A 19977-nucleotide genomic window follows, 5' to 3' on the forward strand; every position below is an offset into this window, starting at 1 on the left:
CCATTAGTCCTCAATACACAAAGTGAAATGAACAAGAGACCAAGAAATAAACAACAGGAAGGGGGGCAGAGGTGGTTAGGGGGGTTATTGATTTTCGTTATTTCATTAATTGATTTACATAATCCCCAAAAACAAAGAAAGGGGAAGGAAGAGAGGGACAGGAGGAGAGGTGAAGGGTGAAGTGAGGCCGGGATGGGACGGGAGAGAAAAAGCAAACTAGACAGCCACAGTAGGGAGGGGGACAGGGCTGCTCTGTACTATTTGTGCCCTTCAAATTGAGCGTGAAATTGCAATGTGTTGTTGGAGACTCTTTGTCATTAATTTGGTTAGCAAGTGAAGAGAGGTTGCACGCAGACAGGAAGAAAAACTGCCATACTCACAGAGCGCAGCAGAGTTCCCAGACATTTGTTTGGAGGCAACTAACCTCGTCGTACAGAAGCTGTGTGAAAAGTGGCGTGCGTCGTGCGAAGCTCATCAAATTGACAAAAACGTTGAGAGTTACAGTAACAGTGACTGGAAATATGAAGTGAGAGAGTTTTAATGGGACAGGCCACGTAAGCCAGTTTAAATTGTGGTGAAGTGTAGTGATTCTGATGCAACTCACAGATAATAAAGTTAGGAGCCCGAGTTTGTCAGGTCTGCAACTCAAAATCAGACTTCACATCAGTGACAACAGTAGACACAACTGTAGTGATTTTGAAATACTAGCTTTCTTTTTAGGAACAAAAAATCAAAATGGAGAGAAAGGATGCTAGGGGAGGGCCAGCATCATTTAAGGGTATCCAATAGCAGTGTTAACATACAACTTTACTTTTACTTTATAACTTTTCCTGTAAAATGTGAATTTGTCTTGTCCCATCTTGGAACTCCCAGAATTATCCAGTTAATCAAGTGGAAGACACTAATCATGTTTTTTCTTATCCTCACATTTTGAATTTCATCCTTCTTTCACATCCCTTTTTCTCTCCCTTTCACTTTCTCTCTCTCTCTCTCTCTCTCTCCCAGTCTACATCGAGGACTTCACTCGCAGTGTAGAACAAAGCAGAAGGCTCATCATCGTTTTGACCCCAGAGTTTGTTGCCAAAAGAGGGTGGAGCATCTTTCAGATAGAGACACGCCTCCACTCCATGCTGGTCACCGGGGAGATCAAGGTGTGGATCAGGAACTAAAACAGTTTGAGAGGCCAGTAACTGTGTAGTTCAGCTTTTCAGCTTTGGTTACATTTACCTACACATTAGAGGAACAGGGAAATGAAATTATAAGATTCTGGACTCCAGACCTCTGAGAGGATGTATGATTTAGTGTTTATGGTCATTTTCACACAACATACACTGTAAACCCTCACACATATTTACAGTTTGTTTCAGTGTGATGAAGAAATCATGGAAGACATTTTCTCCCTCTCAAATTGATTGACTGAACTTAAGATACGTACACTAACAATATGTGACAGCTAAAGTTGTATATGATATTTGACGATATAATTATTTAGTCATCCCCTTGGCCTCCACCATGGGGCTAGGGAGGACCACTTTTGACATCTTGGTCATTGATTTTGTTTAGTTCTTCACAAAGTTCAGAGGGAAGGATTTCCATAATCTCCTGATCCAGTTTCCCCCAGAGCAGTGTGCCTCAATTTTGCACAGCTGTCCAAAAACCTAGAAGTTTTATTAAGTACATTCGAGTGGGGGTGTTTCAGCACAACCTTGATCCATGATCAAGGACTTGTCTCCGCTCCTCTGTGTCAAAGCCAAAAAATGTTGCACAAACTTTGCCTTTCAATTATTCTTATCACATACTCTTCTCACTTTCACTCCAGTCTGTACATGTGGAAGCTCAAAAACAGCGAAGTACTCCACACGCCGACGAGAGCTGCTTGATGAGCAGTTCCACTAATAGAATATCATGTCTGTACTTACTCAAACCTGCTCCTACCTCTGCTTTTCTGTCTGCCCAGGTGATCATGATAGAGTGTGCGGACCTGAAGAGTGTCATCAACTACCAAGAGGTTGAAGCACTCAAACATACAATCAAGGTACTAAACAGAGAAAGAGAGATGGAACAAGTGAGGGATGGAGATAGGAGGGGAGGGAAGGAGGCAATATGCACACAAACCACAAGACTGAAGCGCTTAAACAGTCTGTCAAAATACTGAGTTGATGGATGGGTGGATGGATGGATGGAAGAAGTCATCCAGAGAAAGCTAGTGAAAGTGAGAGAAACAGCAGTTAAAGAACTAAAAAAAAATGTATACGTATGCAATTGAAAGTTCGTGTAGAAAGAATAGTTTGCTAAGCTCTGATTGAGAGAAAAAATGTCTTCTTGTCTCTTCTCTTCTGTTCTCTTCGCTGCTCTTCACTTCAGGTCTTATCCATCATCAAGTGGAGGGGTCCTAAGAGCAATGAACTGTCCTCCAAGTTCTGGAAACAGGTGATCTATGAGATGCCTGCTAAACGTAGAGAGACACTGTCCAGACGCCAGGTAAATTGCTAAAATTACAATGAAAAATGTGTGCTACATGTGTCTCTACCTACCTACTTACACAATAGAGAGTTAGGGAGTATTATACATAAATCATATGCAGAAACATGATATGGGGTCCATGGCACCAAAGCTTATAAACTCCCAGGCCCAATTCTGACTGGTTTTGTGGGTCCTTGACATTTATAAGTTTTGGAATCCTTGGTGTACTGCATTAGATGCCTTCTAATTCAGACAGACACTGTGCAGATGGCAAGTACTGGAGCCTGGTGAAAATTAATGTATGAAGTTACTGTTCGCATTTGCCCTCCCACAGGCATGTATTAATATCCAACAGGTGGTCGAAGCTTCCTACTAAAGGCAGGGATGCTGTCCAGATGCCAGATAATTTCTAAAATCCAATGGACAAAAATGTCAGTATATCTAGAGTCAGTTAGAGATATCAGGTGTGAAATGAGCTTCTTAAACCAGGCAAAAAGCCTGTCTAAAGCCTAGGATGATTGTGTGATACTAATCTGAGTGATTTGGAGCAGGTTCAGGACACAAAGCAGCAGCTATTTGGAGACATTGAGGACATGGAGAGACCAGGGTTACCAGGCAAACTAAAGTTTTCCTGTTTGGAATTAGGATTATTGCCATAGCCAATGTGTCCTTTGACAGTGTATGGGATACAATTATCAACTCTGGGAAGGTTAGAGATGCTGATTAGCTCATATGTGAAGAAATGACTTTGATTCCCAAGTTGTCCTAGGTATGTAGCTTCGTATGGGAAAGGGATTCCTGAGCTGCCTGTATCTTGTGTACCACAAGAGTTGAAATGTGCAAAAGTAAGGATTGAGATGGCACTTACAGAATTTAAGGACCTACATGTCAAAGATGCAGCACCTACTGTATTAGCAGAGTGAAAATGGAACCAAAGAGAGGCAGGGTTACAGACACAGTCAGCATTAAGACATAGGGATTTTATGGGGCACGTGCAACAAGGCCAGGTGGAGGATTTGGCCTAGGTATAGGACAACCTTTATGGAGTAAAGCAGCTTCATCAGGGAAAAGAAATGGTTGTAGATGAAATATATCAACAACAGGAGACAGGAAGGTGTGCTAAGGCAGTATCTCAAGCAAAGTAAGGCTAGTGGATGAATCGGTAGAGTGTAGAGGAGTGCCGAAGAGGGAAAGAGGGTATTAAAGATCAGGAGGGTAGGCATTTTATGCAGGCATGTTTTTGGACAGCTAGGGGTGGCAGGATTGGCAAATGAAGACTTTTTTGTGGAACCTCTCGTGTGAGAGCTAGAGTAAAAATGGACTCCTCTTACATGCATCAGCAGCAAACAGGTATAAAGGCATGCAGACACTGTCCCAAAGGCATGTCCTGGAGCCTCGTAAAATTACAGTGGAAATTTAATCTGCACATTTGCTTATGCTCCCCTGGGATGCATACATCAACACCAAACAGATGGCCTTGGAGATGCCTGCTAAATACAGGTAATGTAAGATGCTCTGCTGATGTCATGGATTGGACTATATTCATGGAGTAAGAAATACAGACTGAACTACACAGATAAAATGAATAGAAAAGCAGCCTTCCTTATCAGACAAGTGTCCTTCTTTACAATTAAAACTGGTGTAAAAAATTGGAAAATGTTGTGGTGAATAAGGAAATTATCCTGCAAAACTCCTATTTCAGCATTTCTCTCTGCATCACCTAAATACAGTACATCAGTCATAAGAACAGGATTCTTATGGGGACCTGTCAGTTTTTACAATCTTATAAATGAGTTAAACAGACTATAGCTTTTCTCATAGTATCGGCTATAGTGGCACTATTTTATTATTAGAGTTTGTAGACCTAGCCAACTTTGAGAAAATGAAATTCAATCAAATAAGACAAACTATAGCAACAGGTTTGTGTGAGAATCACCGTCTTTCAACATAAAACTGTAATGTGCATCACTAAACATGGACGTGAGATAGGGAAAGGGATTTCAATTCATCGAGAAACATGAAATAAAGTTAAAAAGTGATATTATTGGGGCACCCCCATGGTTCACTTGGTAGTGTGTGACCTACATACCAATATGGCTAGTCCTTGCCACAGCGGCCCAGGACACAGGACCAACGCACACTGGCTCAGGCCCTTTGTTGCATGTCATCCCCCCTGTCTGCCCTGTCATTCCTATCTCTCTCCACTGTCACTGTCCAGTAATGCAGAAACACCCCAAAAAAGGGATATTATCTGCCCTTGGGAACATATTTGGGCTTCTGGATTTATGCTGTGCAGTTGTACCTCCTAGACAAGAGCATTAGTTTTGTCATTGGATAAGCCAGTGGCTTCAAGTGCACTGCTTTTAAAAGAAATGAGTGGAGCTGATACAACAGCTCCTAACACATCCACAGTTAATTTATTCCCCCTAATTCAACCCCTTTTACAACTAATGGGCCTCCACTGTGCTATTACCTCTGACTACAAAATGATCAAAACCCAAGTGAGCTTGCACCATGACCTGGTGCCACCATGACACCTCGAAATGCAGGTTTCTGTCCTCTTCCCAACAAACTGCATTTCATTTGAAGTGAAAACGTAATCCAACCCACCGACAGAATATGGCTCCAAAATGTACTATGAGTATACGAGCATGGATGTTAACATCTGGCAGCCAGCTATTACTCATACCTGGAAAGTCTAGCATAACAAAATGAACTGACAGCAAACTAGAGGTCAAGATGAGGTGAAATGCTTCTTCCGTTTCTAGGTAAGGGAGCACATTTCTCCACTCCTTGATAGAAGCCACAAGAATACTGAACAATTAAAGCTATTAGCCATGCTCAGCTAAAGACTGGAATCTGATTTCCCTCCTGTGTCAGTAAGAATTAGCTCTGGTCACTTAGGTGAGTCACATTGCTCTCTCTGCTGGCATATTTTAGCATATATCTTAGTACTGCCGATTCTTATGCCTCAAGACTCTTTTGTGAACAGGTATGAGTCACAAATTGCCAGAGGAAAGATCTTGTTTGCTCTGAGGGCTTTGTGCACTGTGATGTACTTGTGATGTGTGTATTTTATTGGGAAACTTCAATACTGACATGCTGTCTGGCTCTGTATTGACTGGAAATAATTGTTTCTGATTCAGAATGTGTTACTTCACGAAAATTTGAGTCTTAACAGAGCTCCGAAATCCTAGAACCCAGTTCCCACATACCCATACCCATCCCCCCAGAGTATGTGAAGGGATGTCACAGCTCACACAGGAAATGTAAATGAAAGTACAGTATTTGAATCAAATCAAAACTGTAGTTTTTCACCATCAGTGTGGTAATTTTAAGTATTTAGCCCATCTAAAATGTCCTTGAGTGTTCAAACAGGTGCATACATTTTCATACTGACTGCAACTGTAAATGATGTTTTCATGGTAACAGGTGATGGACTCTGGTGAGCAAGGCCTGTTTGGTGATCTACAAACCACCGTCTCCACCATCGCCATGACAACCACCTCCGCCTCCCTGGCTCCCCCTAGTGAGAGTCGCCATGGACATCATCAGGTCAGCCACAGCATTCCTAAACTTTACTTCAACTGACATATTAACTTGGATTTGGCATTTTCTAAACTACATTTAAATACTCTCAATGAATAGTGGCTGTGGTCCCACTGGTTCAGGGTCTGCATGTTACAAAATTATTAGCTTAGTATATTTTAATAAACCTGTGTCCCATTTCCTCAGTTTCAGTCTTGGCTGATGAAAGAGTATGTTTTTCCTACGAGTAAATTCACTGATTTCTACTCTGTATGAATAAGATTTTGTGATTCTGTGTGTTGTGTTCTTGATTGAAATGTAGAAAAGGTCTGCACATTTCTTTGCTATGTCTACATATACTTGTGGGGTCAAATGCCACTTGGACTCGTATCTGGATGATGAAAGATGCATTCAACCATTTTCTTTCCACCATAGGTTGCACTGGCAACTGAGATCCCTGACTACAACCAGATGACCTTGCCACTGGGTGGGGGTCACACAGCTACGGCAGCCCAGATGAGACATTTCTGCCGCAGTTACGAGTTCCAGCTGCCTCAGCAGCCCTCCTCCCTGTCGCCTCCCCTTCCACCACCTTCCACCGTGCAGTTCTCCACTCTTGGCCCTGGGGGGCGCCACGTCTACTGCAACATCCCTATGACGCTGCTGAATGGACAGGTGAGCAAAAGGATAGTAAACAATATATTTTTGCAGGGTTTTTTCCCAGTTAGTTTCTGGCTCCCATTTTCCTCAAAGTGCTTTGTTTCTTTTTCTTGAATTTCCGTATAGTTGTTTTGTGTGCAAATACTTAAAATATTAACCAATTAAAAATAAAAAACCCTTTTTTCTCCCCAGGGGCTCAGAGCAGTTCAGTGGGGAAGAAGAGGTCTGTTTCGTTAAAAGAAAACATAGAAAGAACAGAAGTTATATTATCCTTTCACAGATAAGCATTTATTCTTGCCGACTAGCAAATGAAAACTCATGATTGTCGTTGTCATTGTCATGCACATGCATCAATGTATAGAATACAGCGCCTGTTTGTCCATCTTGATAATGTTCCCTATAAATATCAGATGCTCCAAGACATGCAGTTCGTATGCAGCTCCTGTATCAACAGATGAGTTAGGGAATGTCTCAATGTTGCAACTGTAATCTATGCTGCTGCAGTGAGTTTGTCTGAAGAGTTAAAGGGCTGCTGCATTTTCATTAACTTTGATGGTATTGATTTTGTTGACTAAAGTCATATAACATTTTAATCAACAAAATCAGTAAGACAGAAGTAAAAAAATGGTCAAAATTAACCTTGGCTAACCGTTAGTGGTTTGTTCTGCTGTATGTGCGTGTGTGTGTAGTACTTCCCAGAGGAAAAGAAAGCATCACATTAGTACTAATAGATGTTGTACTGTGTGGTAGATTATTTCTAATAGTCGTTTTGCCGTGCAGGAGATTACTTCTAATCATTGTTGTGCTGTGTGTTTCCCAGGTGGCTCAGAGCAATACACTGGGGAAGAAGCCAGAAATCCATATGAACAGCACCTTTGTACCACTCACCAGCAGAGAACTAAGCTCTGACATCTGGTAGAAGGACTGCTCAACTGGTCCTGGATTACAGACCGGTTTACAGACTGGTTTTCGCTGGCTTTGGACACAAGGTAGACTGGTTTTCATTGGATATTCGGACTGCGCACAGACACCTGTCGTACTGGATTTCAAGGGAGTCTGGTCATGGACTGCTTACAGACTGGTTTTGGGCCAGTTCTCCCTTGTCACTGAACATGGGATCAACTGGTTAAAGACTGTTTATGCCTTGGATTTACATTGGTTAGGTATACTGGCTGCAGAATGCTTATAGACTGCTTCCTGGTTTGTTTGCAGCTTGCATATTCAGATTGTAGAAACAGGACTTACCATCTGTTTACAGGCTGATCTAGACTGATATGTAAGACATGTAGCCCTGAGATACTGGAGACTGAGTAACATCAAAATGGACAGCTATAGTATAACAGCTATCTGTGTGGTTGTCAGGTTATACTGGTAGACTGGTAACTGACTGGTCTTACCAGTTTGACTGGTGGGTGGGGCTTGTGGAGGGGTATGGACACTGAATGGAAAAAATCAAGGATATTTTAAAGAAAAATAGGAATCCATAGACAGGAAATACCAGTTGCATCCTGAAGTACATTCTACTTTTAAAGACAACTGACTTCTGAGAATACCATTCTACTTAATCACCAGCTAAGTAACTGGAAAATCAGTCCATTTCTTAACGCTTAACTGCTTGGAAAACTGGTCTACCTAAAAACAAAACTAGCGTAATCTTGGAATGCCAGTCAATCCTCTAGCTAGCTGAGTTCTCAGAATAGTGATCTACTTTCCGACCAGGTGGCTTGTCAGAATAGCAGGCAGACTTTGAGCTATGATCTTGGAATACCAGTCCACCTTAAAACAACATGTTAACCTCTTTAAAAACATTCTGCTACTAGTTAACTGGTTTGGCTTACAGGCTGAAATGGTGGACTATGGACTCCAGCACCAATACCAAGATACCAATGAAAGTGTAAAGTACTGGCTAAACTGCAGAATTGCTAGACCTAAATAATGGGAAGACTGGAAAAGCACAATTAACTGGTGCTAATGGAAAAATCACCAGTGGAATAACTAGTTGAGTAGCAACCTGGTTGACAATTGTCTGGTTAAAACAGACAAACCATTCAGCTAGTAAACCAGTGAATGATGATCAAATGGACTAGGATTTGGGAATTTGGGAACCAGTCAGCTCATCGCCTTGTAACCCAGTAAAGTGACTGGCTAGTAAAACTAGCCAAGTAGTCAAGAAGCAAACTGGCCTAGAGGTGAATTGTCAACTCTACCACCATACTAAAAAGCATAAAGGACTTGGCTTTTTCTATTTGCATGACCACCCATTTAAATGAAAAATAATCAAAGAAACACAGATAAATGAATAAATGACACAATCATTTGTCGCAGACTCTCTTTATATAGAGGAGAATAAATGTTTTATGTTGATATTATATTTGTTTTCTGTCCGGCCATAATGAAATGATAATACTTAAAAAAGGGAAAAAAAGGAGGCGTCCCTCCAAAAAATGTTTTTTGTTTTTTTTATTTGTTTTTTAAAATTATTTTATTTTAGAGATCTATCCTTTTAGAAGTTTGGTAATCATTTACCAGGCTTTGTTTTTAACGTTTGCCGTGTTACAATAATATCTGTACAGCTTTCATAACTTCTACACAGGCCTACATGAGGATGATTAACTCCCTACATATTCTGTTGGCACCCACAAACATATGTGTGTATGTATGTGTGTGGGTATGTGCGTGTGAATGTGAGCGCGAGTGTGCCCGTGTGTGTGTGTGTGTATGCAGCCATGCCCCTCATTTTGCTTTCTTTCCATTTGGATGGACGTTTCTCGTGGCAGTACAACCCTGCTAATGGACTCTGCAATGGAGAACATCTACCAGTCAGCCAAAGGGGCTTCACTGCATAAAATGCCGGACTTCAGCTGAACCGGAACACATTCTTCTTTGTGAGCTTTAAGAAACCAACATTATTACCATGATATTTAAGCAAAATGAATAATGTTTTGAATTTACACAAAGGTACTGTCCTTGTTTTATTAAAACCAATGAATTCTGGATATTTGAGATTGTTTGATACAATAATGAATTATTCGTTTCAGTTGTTATTCAGTGGCAATATAGTGGCTGTCTTTTGTTTTTTGCTCATTTCTTTGACTATTCTTTGGATATATTAGTTGAAATAATTTAATTAAGAGCAAATAAAAGTTATATCGGTTGTTTTATACATATCAGATGTCTATCCTCTTACGCATTCTATCCCTGTTGTTGCTCGTCCACCTTTCCTCTCCCCCCACTTTCTCTTTTTCTTACCTTCCCTTATTCTCACTTGTTCTTCCTCTGTCCATCCTCCATTTCATCCTTGAACAAATTCCCTGTCACCTCGTCTCCTGTCCAGCTGTCATCTCCCTCTTCCCTAACTCTATCTTTTCTTCCACCCATTCTTCTTTTTACTTCCTCTCTTCTTTTTCCTCATCAACTCCTTACTCTCAGGCCTCCTCCATCTCCTCCCTCTCCCAGTCCTCTAGTTCTGCTGGACGTATTGATAGCAATGTAAAATCCTGTGTTCAGCTAGGTGGAGATGGGCTCTTTACCTTTTTCACTAAAACCAGTTTCTCACTCAGCTGGACTAATCTGATTTGATCGGAACTGAGGTATAGTGAGCTGAATTGAATTTGACCTGAGAGTTCAGCTGAGTCGAGCTGCGGCTGCCAAAAGCTCCAGTGAATAGGGGAGATATTAGAAGAGATAGTTATGTTGCAGGCATTTATCCTCAGCAAGCTGTACTAAACCAGACTTAGTGCCCATGTTCATGAGAAGTTTAATAATGAAATAAAGAATCACAAAGGACAATAATATCCTGCTGAGGACTACATCAGCATGCAGGAATGCTTATTTTTGTGTTTTTGCACTACCCAACAAAACATTGTAGCTTTTCTGATTACACGAAAATTAGTCATGTCTGTTGAGGTTAATCTGGGAAAACAGCACATACATCAACTCTGAGAAACAAGAATAAGCTTAATCCTAAATTAGAGTTGAGATAAGCTTTTGGTAAACCCAGCTCTTAACTGTAACCTGTCGCCGTATTGGTTGCTTTAACTCCCACTATTTTGTATCAAATAAAATGAGTCTAACCCAATCTTGGTAGCACTTCTAGCTAGTGGTGCTGTAATTATTTGATCTGGTGAAATACATTTTTGACACTTTTGTTCTTGTGTAAATCACATCTTTCAGAGCGGCAGTTTCTTCGCGTAGACCAGCATTCTCAGCACAACACAAATATGGAGTACCTCAAGGTTCTACCCTGGGTCCTGTTTTGTACCTATATGATACCACTTGGATATAGGATTCATTCACTTCCTTTTTTCATTATGCTGGTCTATGTTGATGATACATAACTGTATTTTCCTATAACACCCAATGACAAATGCCCAGCACTTCTTAAGCTCATTAACTGTGGATGTTTAGATATCTTAAAACTTTTGTTGACTTAATAATGAAAAATTGAATGCTGTTCAGCTTTACTCGTGGGGGAAAAAAAACCCCAAATCAAGTAGTTGCTATGCTTTCATGATCTGAAGATACACAAATAGACTTTTAACTACAGTTCTGAATGACTAAATGAACTGATCACATCTATTTTAGTTTATTTCCATTTAAATAAATTCTATTGCTTTTAGATTTACTATTTGCTATTTTAGTGATTACTCTTCAAGCAATAAATGGCTTGGCCACATAATGTCACTCCCATTGTACCGAAGCAAAGAAGAAAAACAGAGCATTTTTGACTGCTGCTAGATTAGTCCTGATTAATACCAATTTGATGCTGTGGCCTACCTATGATCAGCACTCCTTAACTCTGACATAACTTGTCTGAGGTAGCACTATCAATAAAACTTACATTTTCTTTTGAGACTACTGAAAACTGCTGATTTGTTTGCTGGGAGTCCTGTCTGGTGTTTGGCTTTTGCAAAATAATAGAGTTGGTAAGATGAACACAACTGCCATCCAACCATCCAACGACGGACCTGGCTCCATCAACAATTAATTTTGGGGATGCACAGCATCTCATGTATTCTTGTTTAAAAAAAAAAAAAAAATACCCAACTGAGTTTTATTCTGTGTTGTGACATCGGATAGAAGTTCTTGTTTGTTAATTGTAACATGTAGTTGTATGGTCACAGCCAGGCAGGGCTGGGCTCAGGTGGAGACCAGCTCCCAAGATGTGGTCCAAGGCCACAAAAAACAAGAAGACAGAGTTGGTGATCTCAGAAGTGACCAGAATGGAGGCTGAAATGTACAAAATCAGTATTGTGAGCCAATGACAGCCAGGAAGGTGGACAAGCTGGGAAGCAGTCACCAACAGGGTCATAACGAGGAATATCCCACAAGCAAAACTGAGCTTCCACATAAGATCTGCATACAACGTCCTCCCAAGTCCCAGAAACGTACAGTTCTGGTATGGCTTCAAAGCAAACTGTCATCTCTACAGAACCCCAGCCTGCAGCACATCTTATCAGGCTGTAAGTCAGCTTTGACCGAGGGCAGGTATCGGTGGCGACATGACCAGGTCTGGCGGAAACTGGTACAAGGAAACTGAAACACAGAGAGGAAGAAAACATGTCCAGCCAATCACCATCTCAACCACAGATACACTCCTGATCAAAATCTTAAGACCAGTTGAGAAATTGCAAGAATTTACATTTTGCACTGGTGGATCTTAAGAAGGTTCGAAGTAGAGCTTCAAAATGCAAAAAGAAGAAATGGGAGTGAGACAAAAAAAAATTTGAGTAAGCAATTTATTGCAAACAACCATTAAACTGAAATAGGCTGTTCATCAGCTGATCAAAAGTTTAAGACCACTGCCTTTAAAAGCCCAAATCTTGGCAAAAATGTGGATTTAGTATCATTTTCTGTCAGGTATCCACACTGTCATGACCTCCTGATGGCAAAGGCAAAAAAGCTTTCTCTCCTTGAATGCGGTCGGATTGTTGAGCTGCATAAGCAAGGCCCAACAACAAGGCCCTCACAGCGTGCTATTGCTGCTGAGGCTGGACGCAGTAAGACAGTCATGTTTAACTTCCTAAAAGATCCTGAGGGTTATGGAACAAAAAAGTCAAGTGGTAGACCCCAAAAAAATTTCACCGGCCCTGAGCTGGAGGATCCAATTGGTTGTCCGTCAAGACACGGGATGATCCTCTGCCCAAATTAAGCTTGTCACTGGTGCCAAGTGCAGTCCCATAACCATCAGACGGCATCTGCGAGAGAAGGGTTTTAAGAACAAAAAATGTCTTCAAAGGCCTCGTCTCCTTCAACGACACAAAATTGCCTGTTTGGAGTTGGCACGAGAACATCAAACATGGGACATTGAAAGGTGGAAGAAAGTTGTATTCTCTGATGAGAAAAAATTTAACCTTGACGGTCCTGATGGCTTCCAACGTTACTGGCATGACGAGGAGATCCCACCTGAGATGTTTTCTACACAGCACAGTGGAGGGGGCGGCATCATGATCTGGGGGGCTTTTTCCTTCAGTGGAACAATGGAGCTTCAGGTTGTGCAGAGGCATCAAACGGCAGCTGGCTATGTGGAGATGTTGAAGGGGGCATCCCTCATGACTGAAGGCCATTGTCTGTGTGGTAATGACTGGGTTTTTCAACAGGATAACGCTGCAGTTCACAATGCCCGCCTGACAAAGGACTTCTTTCAGAGAAATAACATTACTCTTTTGAACCATCCTACGTGTTCCCCTGATCTAAATCCAATTGAGAACATTTGGGATTGGATGGCAAGGGAAGTTTACAGAAATGAACACCAGTTCCAGACAGTGGATGCCCTCCATGAAGCCATCTTCACCACTTGGAGCAACATTCCCACTAGCCTCCTGGAAACACTAGCATCAAGCATGCCGAAATGAATTTTTGAGGTGATTACCAAGAAAGCTTTTTTGCCTTTGCCATCAGGAGGTCATGACAGTGTGGATACCTGACAGAAAATGACACTGAATCCACATTTTTGCCAAGATTTGGGCTTTTAAAGGCAGAGGTCTTAAACTTTTGATCAGCTGATGAACAGCCTATTTCAGTTTAATGGTTATTTGCAATAAATTGCTTACTCAATTTTTTTTTTTTTTTTTTGTCTCACTCCCATTTCTTCTTTTTGCATTTTGAAGCTCTACTTAGAACCTTCTTAAGATCCATCAGTGCAAAATGTAAATTCTTGCAATTTCCCAACTGGTTTTAAGATTTTGATAAGGAGCGTACTCTTTGTCAAGCAAGGTGCTGAGACACCCCACATAAAGCAGAGATGGAGCTTTTAAGAACCCTCTGGAGCTCAGTATCTCTTTCCCTCCCGCCTGAGACAGCTGTCTGGTTTGGTTTGCTTTTTGGTTTGTGGTGCTGCACCATACAACACTGCACTGCTATACTCTTCCACCCATGCACTCACTTACACTACTGATCCTACTGATTACACATGCTTATTTTGGGTTATTCCTTTATTGATGTACTTTAATAAACTCATTTGTTAGCCGTTGTCTTTGTGCACATCTGCCTCCTTGGTCATGGCCATGCAGCCTTGGAGTTATACTGATGTGTCAGAGGGTATTCTACAATGTAACATCACAGCAAGGTACATACTTTTTTGCTAATTGGCCCAGAGGACTATATCATTTGTTGGGAATTACATGTTTACTGTCGCTGGTGTTAAAACAAGGTACCACTAGCTCTTGGCAAGATTTCAACATTGCTAGTGATAGAAAAAACAGAATTTGACAAAACAACAGCCGTAACCGCTATTCCTCTGTACTTCAGCGCTAAGACAGCACCAGCAGCTCAACTGAAAGCCTTTTAAGTGTTTTTGAGTAGGTGTGGAAAAGCACTCCTGCAGAGTGCACACTGAAGCTGTGGCATTAAGTCAAAGCACATAGTTGTTTTTGTTTACACTGGTTAGTAAAATCGAACCTTGGGAAATTTCTATACTTAAAATGAAATAATATAGGGTTAGGACCTCAAAGGTTATGTTTGTACTGATAACCTAAAAGGAAGTCTTTGGTGTGACAGTGCTTGATGAATCAGGGCCTGAGTCTGTTGTTGAAGAGACATTTTATAGGGATTGACCGAGGGATTTCAATAGCCTTTCTGCACCATGTTAACCTCAGTCCAGTTTGTAAATAATTTTTTCAGCTAACTTGTTTGCCTAATTATAGTATTCAAACACTATCAAAGGTGTCTCAAACTGGTGCATCTTCAGATGACAACTTTAAACATTTGTAACAAAATTTCAGTTCCTCCTTATGTGCTATTTAACATCTGGCCAACACCAAATGATTAACAAAAGAGGAAAAAGGAGTATAATCCAGGCACTCAAGTGAATTAATAGGTTTAAAAGGCCTTTAATTAATAGGGCTTAAACATTAAAACCACCGACATGTTTCGGCCATGCGGCATTTCTCAAGGTGTTCGGCATCAAGAATGGGAAGACAAAAGGAGGAAGTTATAGACATCTGTCCACGCCCCTAGGTGGGAGGGCTGAGTGGTGCAATGGCGCAGGTGTCCTTCGGGGGTGTAGAAACATAGAGATGGAAGCAAATGAATGAAAAACAAATTCTAACATCTATCATACAAAATATTTAGAAAATAATGGAAGCAAGTGAGTAAAAAAATTATATACTCTGCCTAACATAAACTACACAACCACTCAGCCCTCCCACCTAGGGGCGTGGACAGATGTCTATAACTTCCTCCTTTTGTCTTCCCATTCTTGATGCCGAACACCTTGAGAAAGGCCGCATGGCCGAAACATGTCGGTGGTTTTAATGTTTAAGCCCTATTAATTAAAGGCCTTTTAAACCTATTAATTCACTTGAATGCCTGGATTATACTCCTTTTTCCTCTTTTCATAACTTTCCCCGCATACTCCATGAGCACCAGTGAAGGGGATTCCAGTAGCGCTCTATCCTTTTTTCTTTTTCTTTTTCTTTTTCACCAAATGATTAACATTGTGGAAACAGCACAAGGAGGAGTGAAGGAGCGACACAGCAGTTAACACAGGGAGTGCCTGATTACCCTATCATCATGAGAGGGCATGGTAGTGTTGGGTAAAACCCAAAAATCCATTTACGCTAGGTTTATTATAACTCATACCATGCAATATAATACTGTTTGATGTAATATGGAAATATGGTCTTTGTAAGAAATTCCAACCAAGATTAATATCATTAAAAATATGGGCAAACTATTTAAGACTGTGGTCATTAGAGCATTTTGCCCCCAAGTTTTTTCAATTTCAATGAATTCAGTGACTTAATAGTTCCCAAATCTTTCCAGTAGCAAACCATTCTGAAACAGTAGTAAATTAAATTCAAGCCTGCAAGAGCTGGTTGCTGGTATGACCAAACACTACAGAATCATTTCAGGAAGTCATATGCATGTAATTTGAGATAAGCTGCAGCCACCTTGGCCTGTTCTAAGAAGGACCGTATGAAACAATTAAAATGTTAACTTGATTTTCCCGATATCAGATCCTGAGATAGGTACTGTGGTAAACCCATGTTCTATCAACCCAGCTTAACTTTGAGTCCTACAGCAGGCAGGAAGGCTCAGCAACTTCTGTAGATGGTGAAAGATGTTTAGCTAGTTATGCTCTGCACAACTGAAGTTCCTAACGGAATAATAAAGTTCTTTGAATTGAATTGAATTGAATTGAATTGAATTGAATTGAATTGAATTGAATTGAATTGAATTGAATTGGATCCAAAAAGCCCATCCACGTATTTCGGTTAACAGGACAAATAAAGCAATTAGCCCTGGTCTCCCCTGAGCAGCTACACTGCAGCAGCAACTTGGGACACCTCTGTGGTAAATGAAGCATTTCTCCTCTCTTTTCTGACTGATCTGGGGACCCTCCAGCCCAAGAAGAGGGAATAGTACTCAAATCCTGTACATATGGTAATTAAAAGTAGCAGTTGCTTTATGGAATATATTTGCCATTGGAAGTCTTGCATTCATAAGCTTAAAAGTCTGTAAGTGCAGTAAAATGTACTTAAGTATGAAAAGTCAAAGTAGTGAAGAAATGGTTCCTTTCAGGGTGTTAAGTTATTCATGCATTAACCTGTTTTAGCTTTTTAATTTAATTTTAATGTTGTAGCCCTAATGTCTCCATATACTGATGGCTGGTTTGCACTTTTACTGTACAATGTATCACTTTTGAAGTTTTTTTTCCATGTAAAAGCTTACTCTGCCAAGCAACTGCAGCCATTAGATAAATGCAGCACAGTAAAAAGTACATTTCCCCCTCTGAAATGTAGTGTTGTAAACTTATAAGGTCTCACTTGCAGTGCATCACAATCATCCTTAAGTGCTTACCATCCTTCCATCCCTGCTAGTTACAAGCCTACTTCAATGTTTACACTGCCACTGCCTCAGCACACACACACAGACATAATGTACAGTAACACACACAAACTCTTTCTGCGATCAGAGAGTATGAATATACTTGTACACTCATACAAGTACACACAAATACCACCCTCATACACAGAAGTGAACATGCAGCGAAAATTGAATACATAATGCTGACATGGCAGTGAGTAATTTTGTGGGGAATATGTGTACATGTGAGAAAGAGTGACAGAATGAGATAAAGACAGAGAGAGAGAGAGAGAGAGAGAGAGAGAGAGAGAGAGAGAGAGTCGTAGGAGGAATGTTCAATCTAATGCCACAGGTTTCTGAAGAAACATGCATCTCAAACCATCCAAGCAGAACTGATAGCCAAGAGGCGATATAATACTGTAGGTTACTTCCTCATCTGCTGATAAGGGTAGGTAGTTCCATTCCAGCGGAGATGAAAGGGCTGAGAAACAGCACAGAAATATAGCTTGACGAGTACAATGTCAGCCAGCACGCTATGTTTCGTATAACGCAAGCTGCAGACTTAACCATCAGAATTCAGCTCATTGTGATGAGTGGCATGTGTTGGGGTGAACTTGACCGACTGAGGAGATGAGTCGGGTACACTATACAATACACTATGCTGTCTTGAAAGAACTGAGTATTTCAACTTCAAGTCCATTGAACCATCAAGATGTCCCTCAACTGTCACCACCAGTGAAATGACCAAGGGAGTAGGGTTTTCCCTTGCAAAGGCTGACTAACAGCTTTGCAAGTCATGTGTCCTGATCATGCTTGCTCTTGTCTGCAGCACACTGGTTCAGTTCACACTTATAAGTTGGACATATGCATTCCTGTAGACCATATTCCTCTGGGTGGGAGGCTCAAATGCTGTTATGATGGGGTACTGCCGTGTTCCAGGCTGCACGTTGTATAAATGTAGAGAATCTAACAAGCTGTTGTAATTTCACTACTTCCCAGTTGATGAAAAACTGAAAAGACAATGGATAATGAAAATCTGGAGGGACATCGGGCCATACTTAAAACAACACATTTGATCTTATATTTGAACCTGCAACCCAGCAGTAGAAAGTGATCAAGCTTTCCACCCTGATCGAGATGCCCGAGATGCCCCAGTTCTGCTGCTACAAATTCATAAGAGAAAACTGGACTTTTGTCTCTTTTGGTGCAAATTTATGCTGAGAGGGGGAAACCAAAATATCCTACACAAAGAAGCAAAGAGTATTTCTTTAGTGTCTGTGTTTACAGTCAGTCATGTCATAGAGACTACTCAGTCAAGTGGAAGATGCTATGAAAATAAAAGCTTATCAGACCAGAGAGTACCTAGGAAGAGCACCCTTACTGTAATGGCAAATTCCAACTTCATGTTTTGCACACAGGTTTGAGTGCAAACCAGTTTACCAGGTGAATTACAATCAGTGCAGTAACAGTAACAGTTGAAAAAGTCAGTAAATGTGTGCAATTTGTGTGAAGCAGGTATTTAAATAAAAACACTTAGAAGAGGAAATAAGAAAGAGACTTTCCTCTCGCTCATGATATGCTCAATGGTGCAACAAAAAGGATGATTTCAGTTTGGAAATGAAAATGAGCTGAGGTTCTTATGTTACTGTGACTGATGATACTTCCACTTGCACAGGTCCAGCCTTAAACAAAACATTTGTTAGGCTATTTTGGGACACATCCTACATCCACATCTGTATTCAAATTATTATTCAAGCTACTGTGCAGATGATTTTTGAGATGTATTAATATGTTTTGCACCGATCTGATCTTTGAGTTAATTGTTTTTTTTTTTTGTTTCTCTGTGTGTGTGTGTGTGTGTGTGTCACTCCGTGATGCATGTTCAACATAGTTGACCACAAACCACGATGCTGACAGACACACAAGATCCTCATTCTATCCACTGTATGAAAGCTTGTCGTAACTCTCAACCTCTCTGCCTTTAGAAAATGCTGGAAAACCTTTCAACCAAATGGTGAGTCTAAATATGAATAAGTATATAAAGTTTATGCTTTATAGTTGTATATTTTAAATTTAGTTAATTCAAAACAGATGAATGTTGTGTTCAAATGCCGGTCAAGCTGGTCAAAGTTGATAGAGTAAAATCGCATCTCTGTCCAATGTTATTCATGAATGTGATGATAATTGTATTAGTTTTGTCTATAGATTATTAAATAATGAATTACTTGTTCAGTCATAAGTAATGATGACAGCATGTGTGTTATGATGCAGAAATTTGAATTAGGACAGATGTCTTTATTCAGCACTAAACCGATGCAACAGATGATAGTGTGGTCATAATGTTATAAAGGTTGTTCAGGTTTGAACAAGAAAAGTGCATATTATTTTCTGGTGTACAGTGCTATAATGATAAAGGAATCAAGATTGTTTGGCCTATTTTTTGGATGATTAACCCTTTCATGCATGAATGAAAGCCTGAGTCTAGATTTTTTTCTTATGTGCTTTTACACTTTTTAGGCCATGAATATTTCTGTGAGTCTCCATACTTCTTTCAGGATGCAGGACTGGTATTACCATGTCATTCTACTAGTGTTAATATGTTTTCAGCAACAAGTACTGACAGTCTCTGCATAAACCTCAGTGGAGGGAGCAGCAGAGAGCATTCTAACAGCTGATATGCAATTCTGCCATAGAAACCATTACATTTAGGAGAAAATGACTTTTAAACTGCCTTTTAAGCTGTCCACTGTAGTGACTGCTATGCACCAAAGGGTTAATCTAATTTTCCAGTCACTAAAACCAAAAGAGATTTCAAAAAAGGAGTGGTGGGAAAGGAGTGGTGGGTGGAAAACCAGTGCATGACTGCCAGTAAACAGCGAAACAGTGACATTTTCTCAGTTATTTCATTTCAATCTCCTGAACATAACCATAGAAATACACACAGATTTGGACTCTAACTCTTTGAAGGCTGTAGTTTTTGATCAGAATTGTTTGCTGAACGTCCTCATTGGTCTAATC

The 19977-nt window shown here is 40.5% G+C and overlaps 1 protein-coding gene across 4 annotated transcripts in view; it reads left to right on the top strand.

The window, feature by feature from the left end:
* The window catches only part of il1rapl2 (interleukin 1 receptor accessory protein-like 2), a 583827-nt gene extending 574035 nt beyond the window's left edge, over positions 1 to 9792 (top strand). For all 4 annotated transcript variants that reach the window (XM_030061479.1, XM_030061478.1, XM_030061480.1 and 1 more), the window contains 6 exons: positions 1006 to 1151; positions 1958 to 2035; positions 2365 to 2481; positions 5896 to 6018; positions 6427 to 6666; positions 7472 to 9792. In XM_030061479.1, coding sequence (XP_029917339.1) covers positions 1006 to 1151; positions 1958 to 2035; positions 2365 to 2481; positions 5896 to 6018; positions 6427 to 6666; positions 7472 to 7570 — 803 coding nt within the window. In that variant the 3' untranslated portion in view covers positions 7571 to 9792. The remainder of the gene's footprint in view (positions 1 to 1005; positions 1152 to 1957; positions 2036 to 2364; positions 2482 to 5895; positions 6019 to 6426; positions 6667 to 7471) is intronic.
* Positions 9793 to 19977: the final 10185 nt, after the last annotated feature.

Source organism: Myripristis murdjan, chromosome 10, assembly GCF_902150065.1.
Source record: "Myripristis murdjan chromosome 10, fMyrMur1.1, whole genome shotgun sequence".
Lineage (NCBI taxonomy): Eukaryota > Metazoa > Chordata > Actinopteri > Holocentriformes > Holocentridae > Myripristis > Myripristis murdjan.